The sequence below is a fragment of the Furipterus horrens genome, unplaced genomic scaffold (assembly GCF_987537825.1).
Source record: "Furipterus horrens unplaced genomic scaffold, mFurHor1.1.pri manual_scaffold_6, whole genome shotgun sequence".
Taxonomy (NCBI): Eukaryota; Metazoa; Chordata; class Mammalia; order Chiroptera; family Furipteridae; genus Furipterus; species Furipterus horrens.
The window spans coordinates 142,783,234-142,807,201 of NW_028327176.1; the positions used below are offsets into that span (position 1 = coordinate 142,783,234).

The 23,968-nt window shown below is 33.0% G+C and overlaps 1 protein-coding gene across 1 annotated transcript in view; it reads right to left on the reverse strand.

Annotated features, from left to right (window-relative positions):
- Positions 1-23,968, reverse strand: part of ASCC3 (activating signal cointegrator 1 complex subunit 3) — a 294,604-nt gene that overhangs the window by 74,461 nt on the left and 196,175 nt on the right. The window contains exons 31-34 of the mRNA XM_090279704.1: positions 15,395-15,532; positions 15,190-15,310; positions 14,202-14,334; positions 11,977-12,102 (exon numbers count right to left, since the gene is read on the reverse strand). Of these exons, the coding sequence (XP_090135830.1) occupies positions 11,977-12,102; positions 14,202-14,334; positions 15,190-15,310; positions 15,395-15,532 (518 nt within the window). The remainder of the gene's footprint in view (positions 1-11,976; positions 12,103-14,201; positions 14,335-15,189; positions 15,311-15,394; positions 15,533-23,968) is intronic.

Genomic DNA, 23,968 nt, shown 5'->3' on the forward strand with positions numbered 1-23,968 from the left:
TATTTATTTGGGAAAACAACTGTACATCATAATTATATACGGAGGATTTTGATTTTTATAAAAAAGCGGTTATTTGAAGTCAGTAGGAAAATTACTGACTATCCTAGAAAAGTTCTCATCACAGATCACAATTAAACAATACTTATCAATGAACAAATAGATAAGCATTGAAACCAGTGCTGTCATTATCTTAAAGTAAATGTACCAACTTTTACCTAAGCAGGCATATATGAAAATAAAAATCTAGGATTCGAAACCATTAGAAAATATTTTCTTTATCCTGAAAAATAACTAAGAAGTATTTATTTAGAATACTGTATTCTTCTTTTAGAGGTGAAAATAAAAATTCTGGCCATTCAAAGCCCCATCAAGGAGAGAGACTTCCAAAGCCATTTGAAATTACAGTTGACCCTTGAACAACACAGATTTGACCCGCAGGGGTCTACTTACATATGGATTTTTTTTCAATAAATACTATAAACATATTTTCTCTTCCTTAAGATTTTCTTAACATTTTTCTTTAGCTTACTTTATTGTAAGAATACAGTATATAATACATATAACAAAAAATATGTGTTCATTGACTGCTATAGGTTAGACTTCTGGTCAACAGTAGGCTATGAGTGAAATATTTGGGGAGTCAAAAGTTACACACAGATTTTCAACTTGCACAGGGAAGTTGGTGTCCCTAACCTCTATGTGGTTTGAGTTGTATTTATATATTTTAGCTTTCATTTTTTCCTCAACAAATAAAATTTATCACCCGAACTTTCTGTAGTATAAGTCCTTAACTTTGGTTTCAGTTACCCATGCTCAACTGCAGTCCAAAATATTAAATGGAAAATTCGAGAAATAAACAATTTATAAGTTTCAAATTGTGCATCATTCTGAGTAGATTGATGAAATCTTGCACCACCTTGCTACGTAAGTCCCACTTGGGAGGTGAATCATCCCTTTATCCACTCCGTACACAGTGCCTGCCCATTAGTCACGGAACAGCCATGTTGTTTTCAGACTGACTGTCCCAGTACTGCAGTGTCTGTGTTCAGGTAACTCTGATTTTACTTAACGGTGGCCCCCCAGCACAGGACAGGAGTGGTGATCCTACCAATTCATATATGCCAAAGCGAGGTTTTAAAATGCTCCCTTTAAGTGAAAATGTCGAAAGTTCTTGACTTAATAAGCAAAGGGAAAAATGATATGCTGAGATTGCTAAGATCTGTGATAAGAACAAGTTGTGAAAGAAAAAGAAACTTGTGCTACTTTTGCTATTGTACCTCTCAAACTGCAAAAGTTATGGCCACAGTACTTGATAAGTGCTTAGTTAAGATGAAAAAGGCATTAAGTTCCTGGGTGGAAGACATGAAGAGAAAACGTGTTCTGACTGATGGCAATGTGTTGTGCCAGAAAGCATGGAACCTATGCAAAGATTTCAGCCAGAAATCTCTTGAAACGAGTGACCATTTTCACATAGATTTTATTACAGTATATTGTAATAGTTGTTCTATTTTATTAATAGTTATTGCTGTTAATCTCTTACTGTACCTAATTTATAAATTAAACGTAATCTCCAGTTTCAGGCATCCACTGGGGGAGTTTGAATGTATCCCCCATGGATAAAGAGGGTACTACTGTATTTCTCATTCATTTGGCTTTATAAGCTTACAACATTTTCAGGTATCTGGACAAATATATATTGATAATTAATGAAGTTATTTCTAAATTAAAAAGACTAGTGAAAATGTGTCCAGGACACTGAATAAACAGTATCAGTTATAGAATGTGAATCAAGACACTCTTTATACAATTAAAATTACTGAAGACATTATGAAAATAATATTATCACGAAAAACAAAGTTAAAAATTCCATTTTTATTTATAGATTTATCACATCATTTGAAAACAAAAAAATCTCATGGATTTTGCTACTGACTATCACAAGCCATTCTCTAATAAATATAACCAGAAAGCCAACTTTACAATTTTATGACTTAGTAAATAAATTTGGTACACTTACAAATAACATTTAAAACCATTAATAATAAAAAAATTCCCTCTAAAAATTATAGGTTCTTTTTATATTTACTTGACTTACTGTTTTATATATTTACAAGCTATATTTTGATGGCCAAATATACCTTTTCATGCTTATTTAAGTCTACTGGAAACATTTTTAGACTAACTTCTAGCTTTTATGCGGATAAAGTACAGTTAGGATAAACATTCCTTAAACATTTCAAATAAATTGCAAAAAAAAAAAAAAAATCAACAAAAGTCATGTCTCTGAGACTACAATATATTATCTGATGATTACAATATAATGTTATCCATAATTTAACTTGCTAAAAATTAACAAGTTTTTGGGCACAATTACTTTAAAAACTTCCACTGATATTTCTTCTTAATATATATAGTTCATTTTGAATGCACTCACCAACGTTCTTGTTGACTAGCATAAGAAAAAAATATAAAATTCAACTTAAGTAACTAAACTGACATAAAATTTATTCAACATCAATACTTTTATCTTTATAATATCTGGGGGTAATCTAGAATTTAGAAATCCCTAAAATTCTTTACTTCAGGTATTCTGGCATAGTGATAACTTTTATTTATTTATAAAAATTAACAACTTTTAAATATTGAGAATGCTAATAAAATATTATATTCAAGAAAATAATAATAAAAATCTCAATAATTAAAATACTTATCTCCTATGCAGCCAACACAAATACTCTAAAATACATCTATTTTTGTCAATGATATAACTGTGTTGATTTATACCAAGTATTCTTTGTTAATATTTCAACTGAGATTCTAAGGATACTTAGAGCATCTTCGAACACTTAAAAAAGCAAGATAGTACTACATATTAATTAGACACATAATTTTAAAGCACAAGTAATACAACTAAATAAAGTTATTTTTTTAGGTTAACAAAAAATTTGAGATAATATATTCTGACCCTTTTATGTGAATAAAGGATGTTTATATTTACATGATCTTTATTAGTAACATTAAATAGCCTTCACTTCTACGTGAACTTTTAAGTAGCATGCAATTACTAGCCTAAATAATTATAAGCATTTAGCTTAAAACATTACATATAATTTCAGTAATCACTTTACTACCTTGAAAAAACACGCAGCAGTTAAGTAAAAATGTTTGTTTTCATGTTGTACTCACCACAGTACTAAATTTATAATTTACTCAGTATTTAAACAGAAATATTACACAACTGTTTAATTACTGAAAAAGAATACTAAGTATTTTCATGCTCACTGCATTGAATCACCAAGTCATTATCTTCTATTTGCCATAAACAGACAGCCTACCTTTTTGTCAGCATGCTATTTCATTTATTTCACAGAGAAACCCAGTTTCTCAATAATTGACTTGTCAGAAGCTCTAATTTATGAGGCTGAGCTCTGTAAGATTTCTCTATATTGGACTCAACCTGCACACAAGCAGGGTTGAATATTTACAATGCTGTTAACAGGTGCTGAGTTGTTTAATGATTCTAATAGCCAGAAGCATACTGAGAAAGCCAGCGGGATCACAATTACAGGCTGTTTGAACACAACAATTACTAGTCCCCTGAGAGGTGTGAAAGTCAAAGGCAGTTTGATACTGACAGCATCTAGCACATGGGCTAGACAAGCTAACTTGTATTAGCAGTCCATTGGGAAAAAGTCATAACAAACCTCTCCCTCTCATAAAAATTTACAAAGTTCATTACATTTAAACAATCAAAAAGTAAAATAACTTAAAAAAATTATCTTTAAAAGATCTTATTGAAGGACAAACAAGAATATCACATGTAAAACCTCAAATTATCTTTCTCCAACCTCAAAACGGATAAAATTTCACCAGTTGAGAATAAAAGAATTTTACTGTAATGTAAAACATAGATAAAGTTACACCAAACAGTTTGGATTTAATGTGAATAGTGGCAGCTATTTCCTGTTTGGTTTATGTAAACCTGGCCTGAGATCTCGATGGGAAATTTTTCATCAGTATTGAAATGCTGCTGCTATAACTGTCAGTACTAGGAAGTCATTTGTTACAGCACCATGTTTTTTTATGTTCAGATTATGCAGCAGTAATAATGACAGAAATAATGAAAGTGCTTGCAGGAACAGCTGAAGTTACAACATTTTTTTGTCCCAGAAATATTTAAAAGCTTTCTCAAGGGAAAACAAGAGTGTAAAATTGAACATGCAAATTGATTCCAGAACTCAATTTAGAATATATTATATTTCATAATGCAGCAGTATATGGGTTTATATTTGAATGAATGTATATGTTTATTTACATATTTATACATATATATATTTTATATGCATATATGTATATATATCACACACAAAAATAGAAACTAACAATTTTTAAACATGACTATCGTCGGCAGCCGTCCGTCTCGAGAGACGATGGTGTAGCTTCTTAAGAGTCTATCTGCACCGCCGAGAATGGTTGTGCAGTCCGACTCGGGAGTGACATGGTATCTGTCTCCTCCCGTGTTGAATCGACATCTTACGATGACGCTGAAGCTACAGAGCCTGGGCAGGGTAATATGGAGGGTCTGCTGTTGCCCATGCAGCAGACCCCCCCTCTCTTCGCAGCTGAAGGGTCCAAGGGAAAGACGGAGTCGATACAGCTTGGGTTCAGGTGCGCCGCAGGAGTTGCCGGTGTTGACTACAACGTCAAACCGCCTTAGGGACTCCGGCTCCGGATTTTCTGTCGGGGTTTACTCCCTTAGCCTTTCCCCTGAAGAGGTATGCCGCAAGGCAGCGGAGGTTTTTTGGAGTCAGAGTCTTCCTTCTCTGATGTACCCTGACTGGAAGATCGAACCAGCGACACTTAGCTCGCAGGCCGACGCTCAATCCACTGAGCTAAACCAGCCAGGGCCATAAACATGACTATATAATTTAGTTAATGTCTAGGATTTCAACTGCTTGTTGTTTTATATATTTCGATGCTATTTTTTAGTTATCTAAAATATGTAAACTACTATGATTTTATAATGATTGTGCTTATTATCAGTATGAACCATTTTTTGCCCTTTTAAATCTTTTTTTGCCTTGAATTTGATTTTATCTGATTTTAATTCTTCAGTTATTGCTTTCTCTTTGTTATTCTACTTCATATTTTCTTTCAATCCTTGATTTTCAACTTTTCAATATCATTTTGATTCAATATATTGCTTATAAATCATTTATCTGGGTTTAGGAAAATGAATCTATAGAGATTTTCTGTCTGCCAACAGGAAAGTTTAAATCATTTACAACATTTATGATTATAATTGACATGTCTTATGATATAAAAACACCCTGTCAATCTTCTGCTCAAAACCCCTCCAATAGCTCCTATTTCACCTAGAATAAAAGTCAAAGTCCTTACATGGCCTCTAAGGGTCCCTATGACTTGTACTACCACTGACCCCTCCACATCCCAAATCTCATCTCTGCTATTCTCCATCCCTCACTTATTCTATTAAGCCACACCTCCTCCTTGCTGACATGCCTGCCTTAGAGTGTCTCCTGTTCCTTTTGCCTTAAGTGTTCCCTATACAGTCAGATGGTCAACTTCCATTCTTTCAAGTTTTTGTTCAAATGTCAGTACCCTTTAAAAAAAATACAATATTATTAACTATAGTCACCACACTATGTATCTGCAGAAATTATTCACCTTATAACTGAAAGTTTGTACCCTTTGACTAACATCTCCCATTCCTCCCGTGGTGCCTTTAATAAGGCCCACTCTGATGTCCCCTCCCCCTGTCCCCCACTGGCTCCCTCAGTCTTCCTTACCTTGTTCTTTTTTCTTCAACGCACTTATTACATTCTAACATACTTTTAAATTTACTGTCTTTGCTAAAAAAATATGAATGGCATGCAAGCAGAAATTTTTGTTTTTACTTTACAAATACATCTTCAAAATGCCTAGTGTCTAGCACATAGTAGGTACTCCTAAATGTTTACTGAATTAAAGAATATAGATTTAATTTTTAAATGCCTATACATTATCATTTTAAGGAGACTTTTTAATTTTTGAGACTAGAGATTGCTTCTTACATTACTACTACCTTCCAACAGAATCTAATATAATTGCTATTCATAGCTTTTTGTTTCTTACAATTGAAGCATAATTGGCATATAATATTGTATTAGTTTTAGCTATATACCATGTTTGATATATGTAAATACTGCAAAATGATTCCCTCAAATAGTCCAGTTAACAACCATCACCTCACAGTTACACATTACTATTTTCTTGTGATGAGAACTTTTCAGATTTACTCTCAGCAATTTTTAAGTATGCAATATAATATTAACCATAGTTCCCATGCTGTACATTACATCCCAGGTCTTATCTTCTAATTGGAAGTTTGTAGCTCTTGACTACCTTCATCCATTTTGCTTACCCTAACTCTCCACCTCTGGAAACCACCAATCTGTTCTCTACCTATGAATTCATTTTATTTTTCTGTTAGATTCCACATAGCGTGTGATCAGAGAGTATATGTCTTTGTCTGACATATTTCAATTAGTATGATGCCCTCAAGGTTCATGCCCATGCTGTTGCAATGGCAGGGTTTCTTTTTTATGGCTGAACAACAACAACAACAACAACAACAACAACAACAACACACACACACACACACACACACACACACTTATACACCCACACATGCCATATCTTCTCTATACATTCATCTGTTGATAGCAATACTTAGGTTGTTTCCATGTCTTGGTTATTATACATTTACAATGAATAAGGGGGGGCGGTGCATATATCTTTTTGAGATAGTGATTTCATTGGTTTTGGATAAAAACCCAGAAGTGGAACTGATAGATCATATAGTTCTATTTTTAATCTTATGGCTGCACCAACTTACAATCCACAAGTGGTATGTGAGGGTTCCTTTTTCTCCATATCCTTCCAACACTGTTTATTTTTTGACTTACTGATAACAGCCACTCTAACAGGTGTGAGGTGATATTTCACTGTGTTTTGATTTGCATTTCCCTAATGATTAGTGCTGTTGAGCACCTTTCATGTGTCTTCCTTGGCAAATTGTCTATTCAGATTCTCAAACCATTTTTAATTAGTTGTTTTCTCCTTATTGAGTTGTATGAGTTCTTTGTATAGTTTCAGTATTAAAGTCTTATCAAATATATAATTTGCAAATATTTTGTCCTATTTGGTAGGTTGCCTTTTCATTTTGTTGATGGTTTCCTTTGTTGTACAGTTTTTTAGGTTGATAAGAGTCTCATTTGCTTATTTTTGCTTTTGTTGTCTTTATTTTGGTGTCAAATCCGAGAACTCATCACCTTACCCCCACAAAGTTTTCTTCTAGGAGTTCTATGGTTTCAGGTCTTTCATTTACGTCTTTAATCCATTTTGAGTTGATTTTTGTGTATAGTGTAAGATAATGGTCCAGCTTCATTCTTTTGCACATAACCATCCAGTTTTCCCAACACCATTTATTGAAGAGACTATCTTTTCCCCATTATATATTCTTTGCTCCTTTGTCATCTATTAATTCTATTAATTGACCAAACATGCGTGGGTTGCTTCTAGGCACTCTTCTGTTCTATTGATCTATGTATCTGTTTTCATGCCAATACTATATTGTTTTGATTACTGTAGCTTTGTAATATAGTTTGAAATCAGGAAGTGTGATGGCTCCAGCTTTGTTCCTTCTCAAGATTGTTTTAGATATTTGAGGTCTTTTATGGGTTCCACATAAATTTTAGGATTACTTATTCTATTTCTGTGGGTAATGCCATTATAGCTCTTTTTAAAAAGAATTAATGCTGTACCTACTCTGGACTGATTAACTCACACAGCAACAACATAGGCATTAAGTTTTTATACTTCAGAATACTAATGAAAGTCTTAGTCTTAACCTAGCCAGGTGTTTAAAAATATGTATAGGTGGCTACTAATGGAACTGGCACACTACTTGATATGAATAATCAAGAATGGATAAACCACCACCTCCTAAAATTAACTGAAGCGTATTTATCAATATATGATCAGACTTTTAAGACTGTTAAAGCTTGGTTGGGTGTAAGGGCTTAGGAGTGCACTCCATGCAGGATAAAGAGTGACAGCAAAAATACAAAAGTGAGAGGAGCTTCAGCTGGTGTGGGTTAATGTCTCCTCTGGTCTATACTAACGTTTTTGCCTGTGGTAGTGCATGGTAAATACTCAACTCTCATTTGGAGCAGCAAGAGAGCAGAAAAAGCAGCGCCATAACTAAGTGCCCTAAGCTGATGTATCAAAATGATGTTTCCTCCTGAGTCCTAGTCCCAGAGTTTCACCCTAGCAAAGATGGCCATCGGTAAAGAAGATGAGGCAATGTGAACTAAGGAAAACTCACTTATTTACATGGGCTACAGCCATATTAGCAGAAGACCCCCTAAGCTGTCAATACCTAAAAAGTTCTTTGGCTCAGAGGTGTAGTATAGTTTTTAAGTAGTAACCCTCAAGATTTCATTTTTGTCCACTGTGCTGACCTCCCCAACCTTCTTGTCTGCCCCTAATTAGTACTGTTTATTATAGTTGCATGTAGATATTTTCACCATAATATTATTAAATATAGAAGGCAGTTTGTAACCAGAGCACCAGGGAGAGATGCCTAATCCACATCCCTCAAAGGGATCCTTATTCCAATTGATGGTTCTAACTGCACTCTTGGTTCAATCTCATTTGCATGGTTAAAACAATGTAGCCTCATACTCATTATCTGAATTTAAAGACAATGTTCTCTATGTCTACTAACTAAACCTTAATCTAGTTCCCACCTCTAAAATAATACATTTAATTTCTGATTAATACTATCTGACAGTTTGAAAATTAGACTAGACTGGGGTTAGACTGAAAGTAGGTCAAGCAGAAGGCAAACTAAGGAAGCAAGAAGAAAATTTAAAAAGCTACTTTGAGGTTGGAAGTCAAAGTAAATGGATGCAGAATAATAATATTAACAAAAGTAAGGAAGTTAGATTAGAAGAGAATTTTGATATATAATTAATCCAGTTTTAGATATGTTGAGTTTGAAATGATGGTGGGAAGACTACGTCACAACATTCGGAAGGCACGTGAAAAAATAAGGCTGTAACTTGAGAGCAGACTAGAGCAACAATGTGAGGTCTGTTATATACTGATGATATTTTAAATACACAAGTGATCTCTAGAGAAAAACTTCTTAATATTATGCACAGAGAAGATGATAACATCACTTCACACTATTCTTGAAAAAAAAAACAAAGGCAAAACCTGAATTTAGGGATGAGAGTGCTTAAGCTGAACCCATATTAAAGAACATCTATTGTACAAAAGAACTGGCCACTATTTATTTCTCTAAAGTGTCAAGGTTAGAACAAAGAAAGACTGAGGAAATGACACTGATTGAAGTGAATTAAAAAGACAGAAAAACTAAATCAATGCAGGATACTAAATTGGAGCCTACACAGAAGAGGGACATTAATAGGACTACTGATGAAATCGCAACAAAGCCAACGGATTAGTTAACAGTACTGTAGAAATATTAATTTCCTGGTTTCGATCATTTTACCATGGTCATGTAAGACGTTAACACGTGGGAAGCTGGATGAAGCTATACAGTGCCTCTTCGTATTATTTTTGCATTTAAAAAAAATCTCAAATTGTTTCAAAATGAAATGTTAATACATTTTTTTAAAGAAAATGAGATGAACACACAAAGTTCATGATATCTGTGGATTCAGTCATGAATTATAATTTTTTAAAGAACTCAGTTTGCCTTAGAGAATTATTCCCTTGTCTGCTAATCAGACAAATTGACAGAAATGATTGGGTTCTTAATGCCTAAACTAGACACTTTAGATGGTATAGACCAGTGATTTTTCAATCTTTTCCATCTCATGGCACACGTACACTAATTATTAAAATTCTGCAGCACACCAAAAAATATGTATTTTGTTGATGTGACAAAAATAGGTATAATTTTGATTCATTCATACCAGATGGCTATTGTTGTGTTGGCTGTTGTCTTTTTAAATTTGACAATCTAAGGGAAAAGAGGTCAGTGCCCCTGACTAAACAGTCAGATATTGCATGTTTTAAAAATTCTTGTGGCACATAGGTGTGCCTCTTACAGCACACAGGTTGAAAATCACTGGTATAGACCAATGAAACAACTGGAAGGGAGTACAAGAAAAACAGCTCACTAATCACATTAATTATGTTCCTCATAATTAATACTGAAGTTAGGTTTTAATTTGTATATCTGATTCTCAACATTCCCCTGTGAGGTAGGCTATCCACTCATTTTCCAGATCAAGAAAGTGGAGCTGGGAAAGGTGAAGTGACTCAAGGTTGCAATTAGTAATCAATGTTCTAATTTCAAGTTCAAAGTTCTTCCTAGTACATTAATTGTTTCTATTCTTATGACATAAAAATGAATATATCTATGGTTACACACCAGGCCCTCCCTGCCTCTAAAGAAATAAAGAGTTGTAAGTCAGAAAACTTAGGTTTTAAGTCTTGGCTTTATCACAAAGTAGTTAGGGGATCCAGGACAAGTCACTTTAAGTTTTCAGTCTCCCTTTCTTCAATAGCAAAAATAAAAGGTAAATAGAGTACATGTCAAGTCTATTCTATTATATTGTACAATTCTACAATTCTAATCCTGTGACCCACTTATTATGAAAATTAGGAGTGCCAAATGGCGATCTCATTCTGCAGTCATGTTCTCAAATGATGTTCTGTATTTAATCCAGAGTTTCCAATACTTGAAGAAACTAAGCAAAACATCACATGTTCTCAAACTCCTATATATGTAAGTGGAAATGTTGGCAGAAAACAAATTTCTTAGGCATCAACAGATAAGATTTAGTAGTAACATTTTTCATCATGATTTCTCTATTTAGAATTTCCCGTAACTCATATCAGGAATGTCCCTCATCTTTGACCTTCCTTCCATTCCTTCTCCATCTGTTAAGATCCTACTCACCTGTTCATCTTTACCCTATCATTAAACAGCTTCCTAACTGGTCTTTCTGCTGTAAATATCTCCCCATTCCAGCTCATTCCCTACCGTGGTGCTTTAAGTATTGAAACAAAATAAAACCTAATTTGGTGATGTTAAATCATGTTTAAAAACTCCCATTGGGTCACAACTTCACAGCCCATAGGGTCAGATGCGAACTCCTTAGTATGGCATAGAGGCCCTTGACTCTCTATGCTCTTTAAGCTCCAGCTACATCAAACTTCCTGGAATTCTGTAAACACATTTTCAAGCCCTGAGAGCCTTTGCCCATAGAGGCGAATCCATCCTTTCTACTCCTGTTCCAGATTCAAGATCTGGCTGAAATATCACCTCTTCTGTGAAGCTTTCACTCTCATAGGCTTAAATACAGCTCTTCAGAACACTTAAGACTTGTATTGTAATTATTTATATATTTTTTCTCCTGCATTAAGAGACCAGCCTTTTAAGATCGTGGATGATGTACATTTGTCTTTGCCTCCACATCTAGTATAGATAACATCTGACAAATAGGCGCTGAATGAAGATCTAACCTGTACTTCCTGCAGTAAAAGACACTCCACCACAAGTCCCCCAGTTTTATTTCCTCTTGCTGGGTTCTTCTTAACCCTTACAAATGCTTCATAAACTCAATCACTACCATATAGTTTAACACATTTCTGAATGACTTCAGTTGTCTCCCTAAGTAAAGTTTTTGAGGATATCTTAAATTAATTAAAATAAGCTATGAAATAAATGCATATAATTATTCCTTTTTTAATATATCATAATATATTGTGATCATACCAGAGACATCATTTGATTCTCTGGGCAAATTCATACATCCTGAATGTCCAAAGTTCTGACTTTTTTGTTATGTACCTGAATTTAGAGATTATTACTTTGAAACATATTTTCTTTCAGTGCAAAACAGAAGAAACAAACAGTTACTCTGTGCTTACCTGGGATTCATGATAAGTCGCCGGAAAAAGTAAGTCCAGGTGATATAATCCATTGCATCTTGCTTAGATGTTATTGTACCACCAGCAATCTCCGCATTTAAATGGTCAGACAGCACTCCTAATAAACTGTACAGTGAACAAGACATGGGGACACTTAATAAAGCACACTTTATTTCTCACAATCAAGACTCAGATGTGATGTTAAAAGACACAACGGTAATGTGTTTTGTATAATTTTGTATATGATATGGGGGAAATAAATTGCAAGGTGGAAGTAAGCACAGACTGACAGGAATAGAGCTAGTAGCTTTCAGGAGGAGGAGAGAGCCAAGGTAAGAGCCGACAACTCTGAGGATAATCCATATAGTCAATTTGGAGGAAAATTTGGCAATACCTATTTGAACAATCATGGCTTAGCAATTTTACTTTTCCATTATCACCTGCTAGATAAACATTTATAATATGTTAGGATAGGATACTTAACTACAACATAATATGTAAGAGGAAAAACTTGGAAACTCCTAAATGTCCATTAATAGAGAAGTTAATATATAAACTATGAAATATTCTGTAATAGATAAAACATTAATAATAATCAAGGTATAAAAATTTAAAATTTGTAGTTAAATTTTTTTTACTGATGTAAAAATATTGTAGATACTCTATAAGATTAAGCACATTCTTTCACATTCCTGTTTGCTAACAGTTTTTTAAAATTATGAATTGGTGTAAAATTTTATCAAAATTTTAATGAGGTAATTATGATTTTTCTCATATTTTCATCCTACTGTGGTAAAATATACTCATTTACTTTCAAATAATAAATCATCTTTGTATTTATAGAATATAAATAAAGATAATATATTATCTTTCTTTACATTGCTGAATTTGATTTGCTCATGTTTTGCTTATGATTTCTACATTAAAAATTTTACATTTCAGATTCAATTGCTTTAATAAGACTATTTAGATATTCTGTTTCTTTTGTGTCAGTTTTAGGATGGTTTTTAAAAAGAATTTTACCATTTGATCCAAATTAAAAATATTTTTTTCATAAAGTTTTTCATAATATCTTACTTTAAATGTCTGTAGTATCTTTTGATTCCTGATACCATTTTTTTCTTCTCTTTTTCTTAATCAGACTTAAAGGATAATCGATTGTATTGTTCTCTTCAAAGATCCAACTTTTGGTTTTACTGTTATTCTTCTAATGTGTTATGTTTGATTTCAATTCATTACTTCTTGCTTTAATCTTTCTTATCTTCTTTCTTTGAGTTCAATTTGCTAAATTTTTCTAAATTCTTGCAATAATAATAAGGTAATTGATACTTCATTCTTTTTAAATATATATTTATGGTCACAAATTTTCTCTAAGCACAGAGTAAACTATATCCCACAATATTTAATGTTTTTACATTTTCTAAATTTAAAGAAATGAACATTAGTGGTGTTAATAACAGAATAAAAAACCCAATTACTATTTACAGTATAAATTAAAAAAAATGTTTTGTCCTTCCCAGTTGGAATATATTAAAGGAGACACAGTATATTCAAAAAGACTGACAAAAGGTAGCAAGCGACAGATATTGGAAATTAAAAAATGTATAAATCTAAGGGAGAAAAGATGATTTTTCAGCTGAGAATATAAGGCAAGACTGTGTCAAAGGGGTAGTAGTTACTAGGTCCACAAAGAAGTATTTAATAATTCTGAACTAGACTACCTGGCTAAATTATTCACTATAATGTTTTTATATTAGACATTTATTTATCAGCTATACCACAAAGATGCACACAAAACTAATCCCCTAACACTTACTATGTGATAAACATTGTTGCAAGCATTATATATTTGATCATTACAAGTACCCTATGAGATAGCTAGTACAGCTATTAATCTCCACTTCACAGATGGGTGGCCAAGGCACTGAGGAATCACATAATTTGTTCAATATCAAGCAAGTGGTGGAGCTCAGTTATGAACCCAGGTTGTCTGGTTCCAGAGTCAATGTGAATGAACACTGTAATACACTACTTCTTTCAAAAAGTTTTTGTTTTAAATGAAAATTACAACTAAATGTTGTTTTATAGCAATAATTATATTCAGTGTCATTTCAAATAATATTTCTGAACTGGTTTACTGTTTTTTTTCCTAATGAATTGTAACCACAAAAATATCAACTTGCTATGAAATGAATTAATTTAAAATAATTTATAGCAAAATTTACCTCGATTCTACTGGGAAAGGTTCATACAGAAATTTTTTGTAAAAGTCTTTCTTTATGTCATGAACCAGAATTACAGCTTTGCCTTGGTCATCAAACTGAGGCCTCCCAGCACGTCCCATCATCTGGAGTACATCTATGAAAAAGAGAACAAGAAATATTCTGCAATATGGCACTAGATATATTTATTGATTATGACATGTGTCTACAACAAAACAAAATAACAAAGGAAACAGAATATCTTAAGAGCACACGTGCAATCTCTGATGCCTACTATTGAGTTTCTTGATAATTAAATAATCAATTCACTATGATATAAAATTAAGTTCCCAAAAGGCTCTTTTTTACTGTTTGGAAAAGTACAAAAGAGAAACAGTTACTTTAGTTAAATGCTTAAAAACAGTGTTTAAGAATTATTACTATTTTAATTTAACAAGAAAATGAACACATATTTAGAAAAATCTCTTCAGCATGGGCATTTGATTATTTCTCCTCATGAAAATGGGTCTATTTAGACCTCATTCTTCATCGACCCATGGTATAAAATACCTTTCTTGTATACAGCAGAAATCTCTGAAGTAATCATGTAGAAGTAATATAACTTTTACATGTATTCATTGAGTATAAATATAAACTGAGAATATTTCTCTTCAGAACCCAATGAAAATGGTTTTACCAAGTTTTAAAATATGTTAATAGACTGTTCATGCAACAAGTTCTACTAATTAGTACTTCTATTTATTTATGAATTTGAAACCATTAGTTATGCTTTTGATGTTTCTTTACAAATTGGGTAAATGTAAGACTGGGTAAGTAAAAATAAATACAAACAGCTCAATACTTTAATATTGGCACTGGAAACAAAAATTTATTATTTTTTCATGATATGTTTTAAGTGGGACCAATTCTCTGAACTATAATTCATACAAATTCAAAATTTTAAGCCACAAGCAGCAGCTTAATGTATCTATAAATTAAAAAAAAAAATTACCTGTAATGGGAAAATCCATATAACGTCTTGTTTTTCCATCATAATATTCTGTTCCTTTAATAATCACTAAATGAGCTGGAAAGTTTACACCCCAAGCTAAGGTACTTGTAGCAATAAGAACCTAAAAACATAAAAGATAGCATATCTAACTAAAACATAACTCTTAAATTACATTTCAATATCTGGTCATGGAAAAAATATATACCTGGACTTTACAGTTTACAAAGAGTTCTTCTACTGTTTTCCGGTCTCTCTCATGTAGTCCAGCATGATGCATTCCTATTCCAAAAGCAAGTGTAAGCTTCAGGTTGGAATCTCTTAGTGTTCCAATGATATTCTCCATCTGCAAATGCGTACAATTATAAGATGTAGGCACATTAGCTTTAAAGTTTTTATATTAAGGTTGTCTTTGATTTATTTTGGTTTTTGCTTATGATACTTATAAAATTATATGCCCTATCTACAGTTATGATCAAAGGTAATTATTTAAAAGAATATCTTAGGGAGAATATAATTTCTAAATAAAGTTTAAATGTTATCCACCTTATTTTTATGCAACAAGGAAAAAAAATTATAAGTGGAATATCCCCCTATTAAAGGGATGCAGTGTTGCCTAAAATGTTTCAATATCTCTGTTCATCTCTTGTTATAGAAAAGACTTCTTTTTGGTTTAGTGCTGAAAATTTAGAAAATATGAACAAAAAAGTAATTTAAAAAAAGTCACCATCCCACCACACAGTCAGGAATTGTTCAAATTTAGGTTTTCTCACTGCCTTCATGAACCAAGGCAAGTCAGATAACCTCTTTGAGCCTCAGTTTAATAAATTACCAATCAAACTGGTGTTATTTTTGTTTACTTCTCATTTCTTTGATCAACAGTGCAGCTAAATATATTTCATAGTTACAAGCTGTTTTTCTTTGTAAATTATCCTTGTATTTTTCAGGGGGATCTGATAGCCCTTTTTCTTATAGGCTTGTGATAGGTCTTTACAGATAAAGGGTACTGACTCCTTGTCCATCATATGCTATAATGCTTTCATCCAGCTTTATGCTCTTCATTTAATTTTCTTTTTTACCTCATGGACTTAAAATTTTAAATTGATCCCATATGTTTTGTTGCCTTATCTTGGGATCAAATATATATTCACCTACTAATTCAACTTCTTTTATAGTTTTATTTTTTACATTTAAATAATTAGCTTGTAATTTATTTTGTAACAGAAAGTATGGTAGAAATATGTTTATTTTTCCTAAATAATCAATTGTTCTAGCAATTCTGGTTAAACAATTCCTTACCTCACTTATTTTAATTGCTAATGTTACTATATTCAGAATTCTTATATCTTCCAGTTTTTAAATTTTAAAAGATTTAATATCTGGCCTCAGTTTAACTCACTAAATTTTCATGTCTAAATAGTTTCTGAAACTCATATATTATAAATACTCTCTGAATATTCTATCACTTTCCACTCTACATGGAAAATAGTTAATGCAACACAGATTTTATGACAACATGCAGCAAATCTTATTTTCTTACAAAATTGACTCCCTGTAAAGAACTAAATAGGAACTCCAATCACATTCTGCTTAATAATAGACCTCTGCTGGTCCCTGAGGCAGAGGATGATACAAAGTGTAGTATAGAGAAGCTCTTTCTGGGCAACTCCAAAAGAACAATAATGCAGAGATCATGTAGTTTGAGAACACAGGAGCATTTTTTTAAAAGACACATTATAGTTATATCTGTAGCTTTACTAAAACAGTACAAGAGTAAACAACAGTGGAACAGGAACTTGTAAATAGGTACATGTATAATTATTATATGTCTAAAGACTAAAATAAAAATATTAAAAATGGACATCTTTGGACTTCATTTCCTTTTTTCCAATATTAACTACCTCTAATATACATAAGTATACTTGTAATACACTCCTGGCTGTGCATAAAACAATAAATAGCTCACAAAATCTCCATCTAGAGAAACTTTAGCAGGCTGCTGCAGTTTAGTATAATTGCTTAGGACAAGCATATCCATATTGTGAAGCATTCCAACTGTTTTCATTTTCACTCATCTTTTTCCCAATGGTCAAAAATTTTTCCTTATTTTTTTTTAAATGTGGGAATAAGCTGCTTTTTACCAATAATCCAAAAAATAGGAAGATTGAATTTGCCTTTTAATAATTATTAATGTATAAAAAGTACTACATAGATGAGGTAATATTTTATTAATGTACACATCAGAAATGTTATTTACCACTTCCCCTGGACAAAATACAATGTATAAACAGTTCATTTTGTTTCACAGTCATAGTAAGGTCATTTGACATTCCTGCATTATTTACTTTGTAAACTGTTAAGCAAGAATATAAAAATGTATTAACATAAGTCCACTTTATCTTTAAAATTACCACAGGATAACTAAGCTGACTACAAATGCATGCTATAAAGAAAGGTGCTTCTCTTTTCTCATAAATTATATGTTAGTAGTTCTCGAATGACAATCTATTATCCATTTTTTGTTCAATAGGTCACTGAATAAAATATCTTCAATTTATACTACCAAGAATTAATTCACTGATTTTTTTCATCTGACAATTAAGTTTCAAGGATTTTTTTTTTTTTTTTAGTTTCACAACTTAAACAACAGTATATTTTTAAACTTGTATAATTTACTATTCCATGGCAATGTCAATCACACCCCAAGAGTAATGTAGCATTTACTGTAGGAAAGCTAAAGAATCCTATGGCTGGAGGTTTGGTGAGGCATTAATATCCTGTCCTTCTTTCTACATGAGTGAAGATGAGCTGTTTCTCATTCCCCTGCCCCCACTTTCACATAAATCAATGCATTAAAAAGAACTATTTGCCTATCTGAACTGGCAAAGACCTAAAATCCTCATGAGGACAATCACAAAAAACAACTTCATTTATTACATGGTTACTGTGGATGAATTCTGAGTTATCTGAACATCATAAAAAAGCAAAATTTATAGTAATATTACTCAATCATTAAGCATAAAATACTACTAGGACAGCATGTTTAAATCTGAAAATGTAAAATTTTGATTAAGTTAAGTTTCATCTTGATCAAAACAAAATATAAGCAAAATTTTTCAGGAACTTAGGATAATGAAAGCTTAAAACAGGATACTAGATATTGTGTATTGAGTACTTATTATGTATCTGGCATTGTGCTTATTACTTTACAAAGTTATCACATGTAATCCTTTACATAAAGTAATATAGCTCTAATGTAACACCCAATTCATTTATATACCCAATATATTACAGATTAAAAGACTCAATGATTTTGAATACTAAAGAGTAGCTTTCTCAACCATGGTTCCATGAGAGAATAAAATCCGAATTACCATCTTAATTTTTCCAAGCATAAGTATTACCAATCTAGATGGTTAGGAAAAAAGTTCATTTATTAAATACAATGGCTGCCTTTGGAAATTAAGGCTTAATTCTTGTTAAGAAAGTTTGCTACAGAATTTTAAAAAGAATAATCATGATAATTAAAACACTTTAATATAGGAAGTTTTAATTCCACAGTTTATTTCTGTTCAATTAACATTTGTTGCAATGTATAGGTATTTTTTCAATAAATGGTCTTTGATATATGTCTGACTACATGTTAGTAAAATCAAGAAAATTATTCAATATTATAAATAAAAGGAAAACAGATCTATGTTCCTCTAAGTAGTGGTCTTAGGTTGGTGGGGGAGGAGGCACATATGTAAACTGTTGAACCAATTACTTTAACTTAATAGAATTTTTTATATTTTAAATTTATTATACTCAAAAAGCTTTTGTAGAAAGATAGGATTCCATTTAAGTAGATACATTACTCTGTGCCTGAAATACATTCCAGCCAGAATATAATTCAGTGAGTTGATGACAATGCTGGCTCCAAAAGAAAGGAGGAGACCAGATTGGACAAGAATGAGCTAACAGATTGTGCAGCCCAATTCTGTCCCTTTGAGTGTGATATATTGTTTCAAGATGCTAAAAACCCATACTTTCTCAAAGCATATTGTTGTGCTGGTTTTCCCATTTTCACAGAATCCTCATTATCAGAATTCTGTACTCTTTTCAAAGCACGTCAGACTCAGACCATATGCCACTGAATAATGCTTATCAATTGTCTAAAATGCACAATAAAAGATGCACCATACAGAAGAATAATAAAAGTTATAAATACTTTCATTTAAAAAAATAATTAAATGCATCACATCTGGTACAGATGTTAAATAAGCTGAAACATTTCCTCATAATTACTAAGTGTTAACTTCTTAAAATACACTTCTGTATTGATAAACTTCATAGACTGAAGGGGAAAAAAATCTAAAAAACAAAACAACACTTTAGAACATTCTGTTGATTTACTAACAGGAAAGAAATTAAATTAATTAAAGATAGTAAGTTTCCAAACTTTACTAGTACCCCTCAGAACTAGTCCTTTCTTAAGTCCAAAACAACCACACCTCAATATAACTCACTAGAATGTTAATATATATGTGATTATATAGTTATATGTAAATTAAATACAGAAGTAAAATCTAAACAATCTTTGTTATGTTGGCTAAATACATACAATATCATTTTCAATTTTTTTTTTTTTTAGTTTGGCTTGATTCTGAATAATAATAATATCAAAACCAGGCTATAGATATTAAATATTTTTTCCTTAGTCATCATTCTAATTTAATTCACTATGCTATTGGTAGGAAATTCCAGTGCATGTGCTTCATATTTATTTTTGAGTATACATTTTATGCTTACTTCCATTTTTTGAGGGTTCAGATTCCAAAACATGCTTAGAGGGCATTTATAAATATTGAAAAGCTTTTAAAATGCAGAGAAAGTTGATGAAAGGGTCTTTATAGAATTAAATTTTTAAAGTTGTATCATTTTAAATGAACAGACACTACATTGATATTAATTAAACTTGTAAAGGATCATAAGCCAAATATTATAAAAATATGATCAAATTTTACCAGAGCTTTCAGTAAAAACAACCTGCTTACAAGGTATTATTCAATGTAATAACTGTTAACATTGATTGAACAAAATCTGTGGATATTATTTGGACACTTAATATCTTTAGCCTAATAGTTTCTTTACTGTTCCAGACCTGTTCTAAGTATTTGAAATGTATTAATGCACTTAATCCTCACAACAATCCTGTAAGGACAGGGTTGTTATTATTATCATTCTTGTATAGAAGAAAGGATGAGATTAAGAGGTTAAACACCCTACCAATGTCATGTAGCTTGTAATGGGCAGTCAGCACTGAACCCAGGAAGCCTGACTCCAGTACAAGCTCTCAATGCCACACTCTGAACAACATATGAATGAGAGGCACATTAAAATAACCACTTAAAATAATGACATCATTCATCTGGTATATGGCTGGGCCTCACTGTGCAAAAACAGGTAAGATTTGAAATAATGAGTCACAAGCTGAGGAACTCAATGCAGATAATGTGCAAACATTTTATTCTCTATTATTTAAGTATATCCACTCCTATGCCTCAAAATAAAGAATATCTAAAAATATCTTCTTTCATAAACTAAAATATCACCTCTCAGGACTGAGAATGGTACAGCTCTTGTTGGTTGTTCGTGTATGATATTCGAGCTACGGACTTTTTTCTATATTTATTGTAGTTCTACCTCCATATTTGATTTCGCACACCCCTCCCACTTTGACTTTTCATCGTCTCTAGTCAGTTTGTTGTCAATAATTCCATTTACCATGTGGCAAAGTAAAAGAACACAGGCTCTGAGTCAGTAACCCTAGTTCTGAGTTCCCAAGTTCCACTTACTTCCTTTATTAATAGGCAAATCATGTAATTCTTCTAAGTTTTTCTGCAGCTGTAACATTGGGATAACAAGAACAAACCTCCCAGAATTCATGATTAAATGAGATAATATAAGCCTTTAGTGAATTATAAAGCGCTCTCAACATATCAAACATTACTAAGCATAATATGAGCTTTGCCTCTTTAAGAAGGCACGCATGATCAACAAAGGCAAAATAAAAATGAACAGCTTCCTTTCGTGTATCTACTTTTAGCTTCACAAATATTCCATGAGACCCAACTGAGTTCAAATAGAGCAAACCTGTAGATAATGTCTATTCTAACACTTAATATTCTTAGTCTAATAGTTTCTTTACTGGTCAGTTATTCAGAGGTTGGAGATCAAAATAGAAAGTACTTGGGGAGAGACTTCTGTATCACAAGCCAAATCTACATTGGTTTGATTAAAACCAATCAACCAAACAACTAACCCAGATCCTTCTAGTTGAAAATATGGTTACCCTGCATTAAACTCTAATTCATTTCTGATTTTCAACAATCTCAAAGCCCATCTTCAAAGCCTGGTACTAACTTCTTACATACAGAAAGAGGTCAACAGATATAGAGTGAATGAAAAAGCAAATGGCTCAAAGAAAACTACAGTAAAATGTCATTTATAGAAACTCCATCAAATCTAAACTTGTGAGGATTTTGAGTAAAGCTAGACTATAATTCATTAGTAAGTTTATGAAGGCTTTACTTATAATGAGATTGGATGAGTTATGTTTAGCTTAAAATGACAAACTTTTCAAGCATCTAAAAACCCCTTTACTATTCGGCATGTGAAAATAATACCAACCTTACTCTTCATGAAAGTGCTCCTCTGTGCATCTATGCTACAGTTTTTTTATAAATTCACTTTAAGCATTATGTAAAAAGTATTACTCAGCACGTTCTTTAATAATGCTCAGGATATAGTAGTCTCCCTAATCTGGAGGGAATATAGTCTAAGACACCCAAGGCAATGCCTGAAATCACAAATAATACCAAACCCTATATATACTATGTTTTTAACAGTATGAAGGAAAAAAGCAGTAACCCTGCTGCTAACTGCTGATATGCATAGAGGAGCTGAGGGGGAGAATGTAAACAAGACTAAAGTCTCACATCCAGAGACAGTTCTGCTTTCTCACCCCAGATGTGGCATCTCATCCAAGGTGTGAGTGATGAAGTAAGAGCAGTATTATGAGCTTTCAATTGGAAAAGCCATTCAGAAGAAAGAGTTTTCCTCTGCTCTTTTATCTGTTAGTGCAGATTGGCAACTATCCAGATCCTAGCACTGTTCACCCTTGCATGTGGGACCAGATTGAAGAATATCTGGTGGAAACCAACAGACCATACTTGTTAGGCGCTAAATTTTAACATTAATTAAATTACATAGTAGAGATTCTAGAAGGATTTTATGTCCCATTTGCTTTCATTCCCTTCCCCTCCCACCCATTTACTCCTCAGCTCATTCCAAACTGGCTTCTGTTTACAACATGTCACTGACTCTGCTTGCCAAGTGCTTCCAGGACATCCAAGTGCTAAATCCCATGGGTGTTTCTGTGCTCCCACATCACTCAACTCCATTAACAGCTGATGTAGTCAAGCACTCCTTCCGTCACGAAACCCTCTCTTCTACAGCGTTCTTGAACGAACTATCTTTCTTCACTGGCATCACTTTCTCAGTGCCCTTTGCCAGCTCCTCATTTTCTACCTATACTCACAATGACAGAGTCCCTCAAGGCCTGTCCTCTGTTTCTCCATTCTCTTTCAGGGTCTCATGTGCCCACCTGAGTTTAGAGGCTGCTTCTACCACCACACTGCAGTCTGTGTCTATGTGTTATATGTACAGCGTGGTGATAGCCAGAGAGACGGGGGTGAGGGTAGGTGGAGTTTGGCAAAGGGGGGATAAACGGGGACAGAAAGAGACTTTGCTTTGTGAGGTGGGTGCACGATGCAGTGTGTAGATGATGTCTTGTTGAGTTGCACACTTGAAACCTGGATGGTTTTGTAAACCAATGTCACCCCAATAAAGTCAATAATAAAAATAAAAGCCTGCTACTAATGTAACACTCCGAAGTTCATATGTCCATCTTGCATCCTTTGTGGATTTTATAGATTTGCTACATATAATTTCCTTGAAATCGCCACTGAAAATCTTGGACATACAAATTAATGTGTCCAAAATATGAGGTTTGTCCAGAAGGTATTCAGCCATATAATATGAAAAATAAGAGACATCTACTGAAGAAGATACGAGAAACATTGTACATAGGACAATGACACCTCAGTTCCCTTCAGAGTAGGCACCGTGGGACCTCACACAGTTCTCCCAATTGTCATCAGCTTCCCTGTCATGTTTTCCTGAATCTCATTGATGGTCTGAAATCTCTTCCCTTTCAAAGGTGATTTTAGTTTTGGGAAAAGCCAGAGGTCACACAGAACCAAATCTGAACTGTAGGGGGACTGAGTCACCTGGGTGATTTCATGTTTCGCTAAAACACTCTGCATGAGACGTGATGCATGAGTGGTAGCGCTGTCATGATGAAGCTGCCTATCACTAGTTGCCCATAGCTGCAGTCTTCTGAATCACCCAAATAGAGGAATGTTCAAGCTTAACGCAAAATTTGATGCAGATTCATGGCTCTACTTGTGCAGTCATTTTGAATGTGACGGCCACACATTCAAAATGTGCTCACTCAATGGGGTCTACTGCCCCCACTGACTAGTCCAGTGAAGCCATCATTGTTCACACATGCACATTCCAGTCCACTCTCCTTGGCTGCCAGGTAACATCAATATCTTGTAAACTGTTCTTGTTATATTAACAATGGACATCATATAACTTTTTCTTTAAAAATTCAGATATGTCTCCTTCCTTTCTATCCTATCCTCTTGGCCCTCCCCATTTTAATAAATGACAC